The following is a 13,770-nucleotide window of genomic DNA, read 5'->3' as shown; positions in this document are numbered from 1 at the left end:
TTATCTAGGAACCCAAAATGTAGTTCATTGATTGATTGGAATAATCAAAGTAATGAATTAAAAAAAAATTATTTTGCGAGATTCCCGATGCTCTAAAAATATTCTGGATTTGATTTAAATAAATTTCATAGTTATACTGGCAAAATCATTATATAGAGTCCTATAATGTTTTAGGTGGGACTTTATATCTTTGTTCCAATAAAGCTAACTATAAAATTAACTATGCTTTGTAAAAAAGACTATTAAAAAAATGAATGGTATGTGTTTTAATATTTTAGGATACCCTTAGAATGTCAATTGACTTTCCCTAATTTTGATTTTACACTGAAACAACAGAGCTCAGGTAATTCATTTATTCTCTAACCCCTGAGCCACAAACCCTGGCCTAAGGGTATGTTAAGGAAAAGATGATAGAGGAAAAGATGATAAAGGAAAAGCCTGCCCTGACCCCAGGGCCTTTACACTCTAATAGTAAAGCAGAAATTTATAAAATTGTGTTGTAAATAGGGCCATGCCAGCCAACTACTCAGTAGTTTGGAGTGTTGTCTTGATACACCAAGACTGTAGGTTTGATTACCAGTGAGGGCACATAAAAGAAACAATCAATGAATGCATAAATAAGTGGAACAATAAAGCAATGCTTCTCTCTCTCTCACATGTGTCTATCTCTCTCTTCCTCTTTCTCTTTCTAAAAAGTCAATAAATAAAATGTTTATAAAAATGTAAAACTCAGTTACAAATTGTGTTGTAAATAAGTGTAAATCACAGCCATGTTTCAGTGCTATAGAAATGAATTACTTCAAGTAAGGAGATGCTAAAGAAGAGGTTCTTCAGCTGAAATCTTGAATACAAGTAGAAGTTTACCAGGTTAAGAGTGAAGGAAAAAATATTTTCATGGCAGGGTGGGCAGTATATGTTGACCTCCTTAATGTTCAAATTGATAAAGGTAGAGAATGGAACTGCAGAAGGAAGCTGAGGTCATATGGCAGGGCACTGTTAAGGATTTTGGTTTTTATTCTAAGTCTAAGGGGAAACCTATTACCTGTTTTGAACAGTGAGTCACATTATTTGATTCCTTCCCAGAAAACATTGAGTTTCCCATTTAAGTCCAGGAGTAAATCTAATTAACTTTAATGGATCTGGATTGCTCTCACATTTCATCCAATAAAGGAAGGTACTCTGATTTTGTTGCCTGTGGAAATGGGGTCCTTGCAGTATTGCAAGAAAAGCATTTCAAGGACCCACATGGGAAGACAGAGCATTAGTGGTAAAGTTTATTGAACTGTAGCAAACATAAAATGCTGTCCTAGGTTCAGCTTCCTGACATGGAAAAAGTTTAATCTTGTCTTCATCAAGCCCAGAACAAAGGTCAAGATCCAGAAATTTTGTGTCACTGGTTCAGTCCTTATCAAAGCTTACTCCAGTTCATTCTTTGTCCCCATCAGGCTAGCTTAGTCTGTGCTCCTGGCTGCCCTTTGCCTAGCACTGTGCCCAGGCCTACACTTGGACCCACTGCAGTCTGCTGCAGGCCTCAGGCAGCTGCCAGGCCTCCTTGGGTTATGTTATCTTGGGTTTTGGAAACCAGGCACTTTTTAAAACTAACCAACTTCCCAATCCTTTAGGGGCTTGTATAAAATCTTCCCCTTAACTAATCCATTTCCTGGATCTTTTGGGGTTCTGTGTCCTTTATGCAATCTCATGCTTTTCTCAGGCTAGATTGACAGGCTTCTATGGTTGCCATCTTGGTTCCTACTGCACATGCTCATAGTAGAAGCACATGCCTCTGTGTCATCTTGGCTTTTACTGCTCATCTTTCTACCTCCCCATTATTGTTCTATTCTCCCTTCCCCATAGGCTCTGTGAATGGTCCAGTTGTATCCTGGGGAAATTGGAAAGCTGGTCCTTTTTCCCTATACGAAGGAGGGAAAAGTATTAATCTCCTTGGCAGGGAAATGCTGTGATCCCCTAGGGAGTCTGTGAAGCTGTATCTTCCTAATAGATTAAGCTTCTTAGTGTCTATATCTCTTTGCTCCCTTCCTTTATTAATATCTAGCTACCTATGCTGACAGTTTTAAGTTACAATTTTATTGCCTGAGTTTTGTCTTAAAATGTTCTAAATAATTATAAATTCAGTTTCAGAAATTAAAGTGTTTTTCAGAGCTCTAAAGGCCTGATTAAAAAATAAAAATAAAAAATATCTTGCCCTGGCTGCTGTGGCTCAGTGGATTGATCATCGGTCTGCGAGCCAAGTGTCGCTGGTTCGATTCCCAGTCAAGGCACATGACTAGGTTGCACGTTAGGTCCCCAATTGGGGGTGCAAGTGAGAGGCAACCACACAATGATGTTTCTCTCCCTTTCTCCTTTCCCCTCTCTCTAAAAATAAAATAAATAAACAAACAAATAAATTATTTTTAAAAATCTTGAGCATGAATCATACAGATTACAGGAAAATTTTTATGTATTGAAAGTGTTAACAAAATAGGGGTTATTTATATCATGTCATTAAAAGATGGTTATAAATATGGATATGAAGGGAGGAATGGGTTACTGAGCTGGCCCTGAAAAGACTGATAACTCATGAGAACTTTTTCTAGACAGGTCCCAGAGAGATTTCCCTCTTTTTTTTTTTTTTTTTTTACCATGATAATATGCATTAAGAACCTAAACATTAAGAGCATCTTTGGATCAATAATTCAAGGAGAGAGAAAAAAAGCTGAAGGAAAATACTCTAGACAGCTACACAGACAAGAGTGATATAAACATTATTACTGTCTACCTTAAGATGTATGGATAAGTTTGTTTTTTCTTTTTATGTTACCTAAAACTTCTTTAATGAATGATTTATTTTGGTTAACAAGCTTTTTCTTTTAAGGAAGGGAAATGTGTTCTTAAAATACTTTCCAATTTCCAGGTATGTCTAGAAACCCTCAATGACCATGTACATTTGATTTTACTTACACTTTCTTAGTTCCAACAATAACAACAAAATTCTGCAATTAAAAAAATATATGTTTATTGATTTTACAGAGAGTGGAAGGGGGAGAAAGAGAGAGAGAGAGAAACATTGATGTGATAGAGAAACACTGATTGGTTGCCTCCCATATGCACCCTGACTAGGGATCAAACACACAACCTGAGTACTTGTTCTGAGCAGAAACTTGGAATCCTAACTAGTAAATATTAAGGATTTTAAAATAGATTATTTTTAACTTGATTTCCCACTTAATGCCACTTAATTTTATTCATAAATCTTAATTGATAAACTGCATGGGAGAGAAACAAAATTTCCTCTGTCACCAAGGTTCTTCTGGCTGGTCTAATAATCAAACAGACATGAGACAGATTAGCAAAAGAAAATAACCAAATTTAATACTTATGTATGTATGGGAATTCCACATACGTGAGACAATCAGAGACCCTCATAGGCAAGAGGGTTTTAGAGATAGAAAAGGGGATTGAATCATAAGATATCCTGAGCTAGAAATGAGGTAATACACCTGGGGCCTTCAAAAGGTCACTGTGAGATAAGAACAGAAGTTTAGTAAATTGAAGTTTGTCCCACCCTATAGATAGTTCAAAAGAGCTTCTCTCTGATAATGTTATTATAGACAAGGCCTCTGATTTATGTTCTTCTAATTAGTTAAAGGAAGGGATAGAAGTTTCTCTTGAGCCTGTGGCTAAATTTGCCTTTAGCTCAAAACAGCCCGTGTACCCCAGATAGACATTTCGTGGTGACTTATTCTGAACCCCCACAAGTGCATAATAATAATAACTATTTTTTTATTAAGTATTTACTGTGTGTTAATTAACCACTCACTTTCATTAAATTGTCAGTCACAGATTACTCTTCTTTTGATCAGATGAGAGATCATCTTAGACCATGCTTCTTAGGCACACACCGACTACAAAACAAAAGCAGACTTAGGAACCAGTGTAGTTTATGCCAGAGACTTTTCTCACTGAGTTAGTGAGGGTGGGTGGGTAAATACTGGGTTGGTGGAAAATAGTGAGAAAATGTTAATTGAGTCATGGATTTGAATTTCAATTTGAGTACGAAAGTTTTCAATATTTTATTTTTTATATTTCTTCTTAATATTCCAGAAAAAAAAGAACTACATGCCAAGGAAAAATGGAATACCACGTCTTTTCTTAAGAACTACTGTCAATCTTATATTTAAGTATTTTGACAATTTAGTGTTAAAAATAGATATTCATGAGGGAAAAAATATGTTGTAAAATAATTTATTGTCCTAAAAAAATAAAAAAGGCTTAGGAGGTATACTTACTCTGAAAATAGAGAAACCCCAGTGGAATTTAGAAAATCTTTTCAACTAAACTACCTTAAATATATTATACAAGATGAGACAAGAGTAGTTTTACAGTTGTTTGTATGGAAAGTAATGTAATAATAAGAATAAACTCTGTGTTTCACATACAATTGTAAACTGCTTTTGCCCCACTCTGTACTTCTTTTCTACAAAACATTTTATCCTTTAATACACTTACTTGATTTTCCAACTATTGATCTCAACTGTCTCAACTCTGTAACATAGAAACAATTTTAATGCAGTTATTTCAGGATTTATTTTATTGCATTCTATATAAGTTTAGCTAACTTATTTTTGTTTCCTTTTCCATATCTCACTTGCTCAATTAGACAAAGTACTATAATATTCTTGCCATTTTGTTTTATTCTGTTATTGTACTTCTACTGAAAATGGAATCTAATACTAATTGAATAAATTCAGACTATTCCTTTCCCATCTTGCATATGCACAATCTGATTTTGTGTATCCATTTGTGCAAGTAGAGGCTCTCTAGTAATTCAACATGCAAAGGAGTCTGTGCTCCATCATCAGCATAGAACAACTCAGTCATATAGTGGAAACATGTGGTTATCTGGAGACCTAAATAGAAATTTCTACAATGGACAGCACTGTTACACACTGACAAAAATGGACTATTTAACATATTTCTTATGAATTATGGGATATCATAGTGAAATTTTGAACAAATAGTTAAGTTTCTTGGGAGCACTGTCTACACAGTGAATAAATTCCACAAGTTTATTTAAATTTTATCTAGTATTCCTTAACACACTCTTCATAGCCTGTATTTTTTTAAAATACACTGCCTTTTTTCTTTTTGGATTAAAAAGCACAATTTATGATTTTCTCTTTACAGGGGGGAGCAGAACATAACATTCCAGTTGTCATTTCAAAAATCTCCAAGGAGCAAAGAGGTAAAGTGTTAAGAGAATTATATAGTAGCCATTCCTTTGTTTGCCACTGTTATTGAAGAATGAGATGATATTTAAGAATCATAAATTTGTATGTCATTGACTAGTTCCAGATTCCCCATGACCAGGCAGTAAGTGATTGAGTCTGATTACTGAGTCTACACCATTTATTATTCCGGGAAAGGACTTCATGAAAAATAATAGGCCATATGACTGTGTATGAATTAGGGAGTGTACAACTTTTTAATTATTTCATTAAATAAACATACAAACAAATATAATGATAATAAGTCACATCAAATACAAGCATTTTTAGATGTACATTATTAGGTTTAGCCAAAAAGTCTGTTTAGTTTTTTTCTTTTTTTTCCACAAAATAAAGGACACATTTTTCATTTTCACCAATAACTTTATTGATTTGGATATCTTGAGTATGTCAGCTATCTCCTGCTATTGGCTTCTGGTGGGTAGAGGCCAGGACTGTTGCTAAACATCTTCCAACGCATAAGGCAGACCCACAGAAAAGAATTATTTGGCCAAGATGACAATAGTAGCAAGAAACTTCACAAACCACTTTTGACACTTATGCCAGTCATAGCACCTTCTCCATATGTTGCTCAAATCTTTTTATGCATTTCAGTTGCATTCTTACATTTCTTGAAATAATAAAGCATTATATGCTGGAAATGCTGAATATTTATTCCATCTTTAATATTAAAATAGCTACACAAAAATTCACCAATTTTGATACAATTTTTAAAATGCATGCTAATATGACAGCTGTCACAATACAATCTACCAAAATTGTTTTTAATGAAGTTAAGATAATTAAGTGCTACTAGAGCCATTGTACAGAAAAAACTAAATGAACTTTTTGGCCACCCCAATATTTTCTGTTCTTATGTGCAATTTAAATCGGTTAACCCTTCACATAAAATTTTACCTAGGGAAAACACCAAAGATATAAAGCAACTGAAATGATTGAAATGCATATGATAATCAAATGCTTAAAAGAAATTTGGAGCTGATTCAATGATTGATTAATTGAATGTCTAGTTCTAAATGTTTTCATAGATATCTTAAAATTTTAAGTACATTAGAAAATTTAGTCAACTATGCAGAAGAGAGACCATTTTTAACAACTGTAAAATCTGAAATGGTTGAACTAAATAAAAACATCTCAGCTTGTGTTTCAATATTTGGGTTGAATCACATGATTACTTTTGTATATCCATTCATTGTACAGCTTTTAAGATAATATTCATATAAAGCATTTATTTTTTATTTTATAGATTTTGTGTTTAATTTATGAAAACTAATCTGTATGAAGAAAGTAGTCGATGCATAATCAATTGCCCTTTTTCATTCATAGCGGAACTTTCAGGACTACTCTTTATTGGGGATGCAATTTTACAGGTATATACTTTATCATTATTGTTCTATATCAACCAAAACATAAAGTCACTTATATCACATAAAACTATGCTTTTCTTTTATTGCAGATAAATGGAATTAATGTGAGGAAATGCAGACATGAAGAAGTGGTGAGTTTTCTTTACTCTTCCCTAATGTCGTGATTTTCCCCATGTGCAAATGAAGATTTAGTACCTTACTAAAATCTCTAATTTCTTCATTAACTTGATAAGACATTAGTCCAATGTGCTACCATATCTACAAAGAATATCTTGATCTCTTAATTGTTTATCCTTTGCTTTATAAAAGATTAGATGTACTGCCCAAAGAAATACTTAAAGATAATCATTTGTTATGCTTTTCCTGTTTTTCTATTAATCCCTACCAATTAATATCCACTAAAGTATATCTCTACATAAATTACATCTCTAAATTTCTGCAAATGTTTAAAATCTTATGAACAATGAAATTTATGCCTGTAAAATCTCATACAGTAGCAGGGGCAATTGGAAGGTCATATAAAGACTGTGTGAGTGCTGTGTATGTGTGAGAGAAAGAGATAATTTATATTTTCTTAATTTTTAAGTAATACTTTATTGATTATGCTGCTACAATTGTCCCAACCTTCCTCCCTTTGCTCCCCTCCACCCAGCACTCCCCTCCCTCCAGCAATCCCTCCCCACTTAGTTCATGTCTATGGGTTGTGTATGTAAGTTCTTGGCTTCACCCTTTTCTATAATATTTGTAACACCCCCCTGTCTATTCTATTCCCATCAATTACGCTTCTTTATCCTTGCACCACTTACCCTATTCTCCCCCTTCCCCTGCCCCACTGATAACCCTCCAAAAGATCCCCATACCTGTGACTCCATTCCTGTTCAGGTTGTTTGCTCAGTCTGTTTTTGTTTTTGCTTTTTTTTTTTTTCTTTTTAGACTCAGTTGTTGATAGTTGTGAGTTTGATGTCATTTTAATTGTTCATAGTTTTCATCTTCTTTTCCTTAAATCCCATTGTCATTTCATATAATAAGGGCTTGGTGATAATGAACTTTCTTAGTTTTACCTTATCTGGGAAGTACTTTATCTGCCCTTCCATTCTAAATGGTAGCTTTGCTGGATAGAGTAATTTTGTTTGTAGGCCCTTGCTCTTCATCACTTTGAATACTTCTTGCTAGTCCCTTCTTGCCTACAAAGGTTTTTTTGAGAAATACACTGATAGTCTTATAGGAACCCCTTTATAGGTAACTCTCTTTTTTTCTCTTGCTGCTTTTAAGATTCTCTCTTTATCTTTAAGCTTTGGCATTTTAATTATGATGTGTCTTGGTGTGGTACTCTCTGAGTCCAACTAATTTGGGACTCTCTGTGCTTTCTGGACTTATAGATCTATATCCTTTATCAAATTAAGGAAGTTTTCTTTCATTATTTTTTCACATAAGTTTTCAATTCCTTGCTCTTTCTATTCTCCTTTTGGCACCTCTATGATTCGAATAGTGATACATTTAAAGTTGTCCCAGAGGTTTCTAAGCCTCTTCTCCTTTTTTTCAATTATTGTTTCTTCTTTCTTTTCTGGATGAATGTTTATTTCTTCCTTTCGGTCTAGTTGTTTATTTGAATCGCAGCTTCCTTCCCATCACTGTTGGTTCCTTGTACATATTTTTTAAATTTTATTTTGTATAATCTTCATGTCTTCCTTTATTTTGTGGCTGTACTCAATAATTTCTCTGAGCATCCTTATCACCAGGGTTTTGAACTCTGTATCTGATATGTTGGCTATCTCTGTTTTGTTAAGTTATTTTTCTGGGATTTTGTTCATTTGGGCCGTATTTTTTGCCTCCTCAATTTGGCACCCTCCCCGTGTTGTTTCTCTGTATGGGTAGTATTACCTAATGTAGTAGGTGTCCTAGAGGGTCCAATGGCACGGCCTCCTCTAATTTGGGTACCCAGGGTGTACCCTTAGTGTGGGCTGAGTACCCTCTCCTCTTGTAGTTGAGCCTTGGCTGCTGTTGGCAGATCAATGGGAGAGATTTACCCAGGCCAGTCAGCTGCAAAGACTGACTTTGACTACTTACAACCAACCTCTTCCCTCTGTGGAGGATCAACTGTACAGGGGCAGGGTGGTGGTTTTCTGATGTGGTCTGTAGCTGTCCACTGGGTGTACTGGCCCTTGGGTTTTCAAGGTCAACCCCAACATGTGTTTTGCTTGGGGCACCCTACCTGAACTATAAAACAATCTGAGAGGGCTGCTACTTGTGCTGGGCTTGGAGATTCCCAAGTGAAGCCAAGCTATGAATCTAGGCTGGCTGCTGGTAGTGCAAGGCCTTGAGCTCCCTGAGGCCAACTGCTGCTTGTTTGATAGGATTTATGATGTGAAGCATGAGCCAAGACCAGCCATTCACATGGAAAAGCAGCCTGGATAGGCCTATAAATTGGGTAGGACAGAGTCTCTGGGGATCTTCAAGGCAGGTCAGAGTTAGCCAGGTTGTTGGGAGTCTCAGACATGGCACAAGCCCATTGACTTTGTGGGAGGAGGGTTTAGAAAAAAGACAATGGCCTCCAATCTCCCCAATGCCAGACACTTCAGTCTCTCCCTGTATAACACTGTGCCCCTCAAGCTGCCACCTCATTCCTGGAGCCCAAAGGGAGTGAGTCTGAGTAGGTGAGTCCATGTGTAGGTCCTTTAAGATGAACTGCTTGGTGCTCCAGCAGTTTTTTCTACTGATTCAATCCCCGTTCTTTTTTGCAGACAGAAGTTGTGGGACTTATCTTCCTGGCACTGGAACATTGGGCTGGGACTCCTCAATCCTGAGATATCCCTCCTGAATTTTTATCTATTACATGTGGGTGAGAGACCAGCTTGTTCCGTGTCTGCACCCCTCCTACCCATTTCAATGGTTGTGGTTTCTTTAATTCTGTAATTGTTGGACTTTCATTCAACTCGATTTCTGATGCTTCTGGCTGATGGTTGTTCCATATTTTAGTTATAATTTTAATGTGGTTGTGTAAAGAGGTGAGCTGTGTCTGTCTATGCTGTCATCTTAGATCTATCTTCCAAGATAAAAATTTTTAAGGAATTTAATCTCAAGGCAGACAGGTTTAACACTAAGCAGAATCGTCATCATATTTTTGCTGTGGTATTTTGTTGGATTTTGGTAAACATGCAGATCTGAAACCCTGGCCTCAAATAGTCAAATCCAGTCTGTTTAGGTGGACTCAGGAATCTGGATTTTAAATACTCAATCCAAGTGTTTCAGTTGTAGGTGGCTTCTAAACTACACTTTAGGAGAACCTAGAAGGTTCAAACTTCTATTGGGGTTGATGAGATGGCATAAAAATTATACAGAAAGAAATAAGAAATCTTGTCATGGTTGATTAAATAACATTTATAGTACCTTTACGGAATTTCTACGTCAGTTCACATGGGAAGGGATGGAGGAGAGATTATGTTTAGCACTTTATACTGAAGGGTCAAACAAAGTGAAAAATACTATAAGCCTTTTGCTTCCCACAGCTCTAGTTTATTTTTTTATTACACTGCTCCTCTGCTAAAAGCTATTTGAAAACTCTGATATATGTACATATTTCAAACTTCAAAAAGGCAACCTGGAGTGTCTGTGAAAAGCCACAGTTCTACAAGTAGTCATCTTAGAGAGGGTTCTTGATTATGATTACTTGGAATCATTAATCAAGGTTTATTAGTATTCATCACTATCCTTGTCTTCTTAAAAATATTACATGGGCCACCCCTGTTGCTACTATGTGGTGGGCTTTATGTAAAATGTAAATATTTCAAGTCTCAATGTTTTAGACAAGTGAGAGAACAGCATAGCAAAGAGCACTCTGTAGATTCATGTTAATTTTAAATATTGCTTTTCATTGAATTTATTCAGGTAACATTGATTAATAAAATTATATAGATTTCAAGTATACACTTCTATAATATATCATCTGTATATTGTACTGTGTATTTACCGCCCTAAGTCAAGTTTCCTTCCATTAGCATTTACCCATGCTTTACCTTCTTCTATCCCCACCCACCCTCTCTGACAATCACCATACTGTTGTCTGTAATCTGTGTCCATGAGTCTTTCTTTTTTAAAAAGTTTTCTTTGCTTAATCCCTTAACCTTTTTCACCTAGTCCCCACCCCTCCCCTCTGAAAGCTGTTAACTGCTCTGTGTAACCATGAGTTTATCTACACTTTGTTGTTTTATCAGAGTCCACATATAAGTGAAGTCATATGGTACTTCTCTTTCTCTGACTGGCTTATTTCACTTAGCATAATACTCTCCAGGTCTATCCATGCTGTCATGAAAGGTAAGATTTTCTTCTTTTTGACAGTTGAGTAGTACTTCATTATGTAAATATACCACAGTGTTTTTATCTACTCATCTACTGATGAGAACTTGAGCTGCTTTCAAACCTTGGTTATTGTAAATAACACAGCGATTAACATAAGAGTACATATATTCTTTTGATTTAGTGTTTCAGGTTTCTTTGAATATATTCCCAGAAGTGAAAATGCTGGGTTATAAGGGATTTCCATTTTTAGTTATTTTAGTTTTTTTAATATGTTTTATTGATTATGTTGTTACAGTTGTCCCAATTTCTTTTCCCTCTGCTCCCCTCCACCCAATGCCCCCCATCTTTCCAATTATCCCCCCCTTATTCCATGCCCATTGGTTGTGCATATAGTTCTTCTCAACATCTTCCTGTCTACTCCACTCCCTCCCACTATGCTTCTTAATTCCCGCATCATTTCTCTCCCTTTCTCCCCTTCCCCCTACCCACTGACCTCCCCCGATAATGTTACCCATACCTATAATTCTTTTTCCACTCTTGTCGCTTACTTAGTTTGGCTTTGTTTTGATTCCCTGGCTTCTGTTGTTGGTTGTAGTGATACAGTTTTCATTTTAATGTTCATAGTTTTGATCCTTTCTCCTAAACAAGTCCCTTTAACATCTCATATAACAGTGATTTGGATCTAATGAACTCCTTCAGTTTTACGTTGTCCTGGAAGCACTTTCTCTGCACTTCTATTCTGAATAACAGCTTCACTGGATAGAGTAATCATGGCTGTAGGTTTTTGCTTTTCATTACTTTGAATATTTCTTGCTAGTACCTTCTTGCCTGCAGAGTCTCCTTTGAGAATCAGCTGATAGTCTAATTGGGACCCATTTGTACATAATTCTTTTCTTCTCTCTTGCTGCTTTTAAGATTCTCTCTTTATCCTTAATTTTTGATATTTTGATTATAATGTGTGTTGGTGTGGTTCTCCCTGGGTCAGTTCTTTTGGAACTCTCTGTGCTTCCAGGACCTGGAAGTCTATTTCCTTCTCCAAGTGAGGGAAGTTCTGCTTCAGTATTTTTTCACATAATTTTTCAATTTCTAGTTCTTCTTCACTTCTGACAACTCTATGATTCAGATGTTGGCCCGCTTAGACTGTCCCATAGGTTTCTGAGCCTCTCCTCATTTTCCTCACTTTTTGTTTCCTCTTTCTGCACTGGTTGACTGTTCCTTCCCTATGTTCCGATTTGTGGATTTGATCCCTGGTTTTTCTTCCCTCACAACTTGTTTCATATGTGTTTTCATTCATTTCAGCAGGACTAGTCTTCATTCCTTCCCCATCTTGATTAAGTCCCACTGTTATTTCTGTAAGCTGTCTTATAACTAACTATAGCTCTGAACTGAACCTCAGAAACGTTATCTATCTGTTTGTCCATTAATTCCTGTTATTTGCTTTCTGGTCAGCTGCATGATTGGGTTCTCTATCATTATCCCTGCCATCCTGGCAGCTTTTTGCTTCCTGGGTGGGGCTGTCACACCTCCTACAATATAGGGGGTAGAGTCCCATGCACTTGTCATTACCAGGCAACCCTTCTCACCACACAGTGGTGCTATGTGTGGGGGTGGGGGTCCAAGATGTATTCCTGCCATTTTCTCTCCACTGAGAGACCAGGAGCCTCCTCTTCTTCTGTCCCCATGCCCTCTGGGCCTCACAGTCCAAGATAATGGGGGTCTGCCTTCCCCAGCATTGGAATTGCAAGCTGACAGGGTTGTTCTGCAGCGAGGTGGGGGGGGCTCCCCAGGTGCTACTCACATTCCCTTAAATACGGGTGTCTGTGCTTACCTCAGTCCTGCCACCGGTTGCCACTGCTGCCACCGCCAGCATAGCTTGATCTCTCTGCCCTGGCTTTGCGCCTTGTACCCTTTCGAAGGAGCACCATTTGTTTATAACTTCATACATTGGACTTCCATGTAGCTTTATTTTCTGAAACTTCTGGTTATTTCTGGTTTTGTGGTAGTTGTAGTCCTTCTTAGTTGTGGAGGAGATGGAGCATGTCAGTCTAGGCCTCCATCTTGGCTGGAAGTCTCTGTTTTTAGTTTTTTTAGGTACTACCATACTTCTTTTCACAGTGACTGCACCAATCTGCATTTCCATCAACTATACATGAGAGTTCTCTTTTACCTACATCCTTCCCAACACTTGCTGTGTGTTGATTTATTGATAATAGCCATTCTGACAGATGTGATAGTTATAACTCATTGTTTTTTTAATTTGCATTTCTGTGATGAGTAGTGAAAATGAGCTTCCTTTCATATATCTATTGACCATATGTATATCCTCTTTGGAGAAGTATCTATTCAGGTCCCTTCCCCATTTTTTAATTGAATTTTATTTATTTATTTTTTGATGTTGAGTTTTATAAGTTCCTTAGAAGTTTTGGATATTAAGTCCATATCAGATACATCAGTGGAGAATATGTTCTCCCATTCAGTGGGTTGTCTTTCCATTTTGCCATGTAAGCAAACATATTTTAGTCTTTTTTTCGAAATTACAGAATGATTTTAAACTCATTATACAAGAATCAAAAAGAAGTACATTCTTTTTTAGAACCACATGCTGTTAGATTAAATAGTTTTTGCAATTTTCCCTTCAGAGCAGGCAGCATGCTTCAGACAAACAGATTAAAAGCTAAAACACACTAATAATGCCATTTCTTAAGGGTTTACCTTCTCTTTCAAAGAAAAAGGACTTAAAATTGCAATGCAAATTATATGTGGTCCTTCAAGATAAACTTTTATTTTTAAGATGCTTAATCTTATCAGCATTGATATTAATA

The 13,770-nt window shown here is 36.3% G+C and overlaps 1 protein-coding gene across 1 annotated transcript in view; it reads left to right on the top strand.

Moving 5' to 3' along the window:
• SNTG1 (syntrophin gamma 1) overlaps window positions 1–13,770 on the top strand; it is an 850,024-nt gene that overhangs the window by 486,686 nt on the left and 349,568 nt on the right. Inside the window, exons 6-8 of the mRNA XM_090283711.1 lie at window positions 5,185–5,242; window positions 6,612–6,655; window positions 6,742–6,783. Coding sequence (XP_090139837.1) covers window positions 5,185–5,242; window positions 6,612–6,655; window positions 6,742–6,783 — 144 coding nt within the window. The remainder of the gene's footprint in view (window positions 1–5,184; window positions 5,243–6,611; window positions 6,656–6,741; window positions 6,784–13,770) is intronic.

Source organism: Furipterus horrens, unplaced genomic scaffold (assembly GCF_987537825.1).
Source record: "Furipterus horrens unplaced genomic scaffold, mFurHor1.1.pri manual_scaffold_7, whole genome shotgun sequence".
In the NCBI taxonomy this organism is placed as follows: domain Eukaryota; kingdom Metazoa; phylum Chordata; class Mammalia; order Chiroptera; family Furipteridae; genus Furipterus; species Furipterus horrens.
Note: the sequence above shows the minus strand (reverse complement) of the source record. Positions and strands in the feature narration are given on the sequence as shown.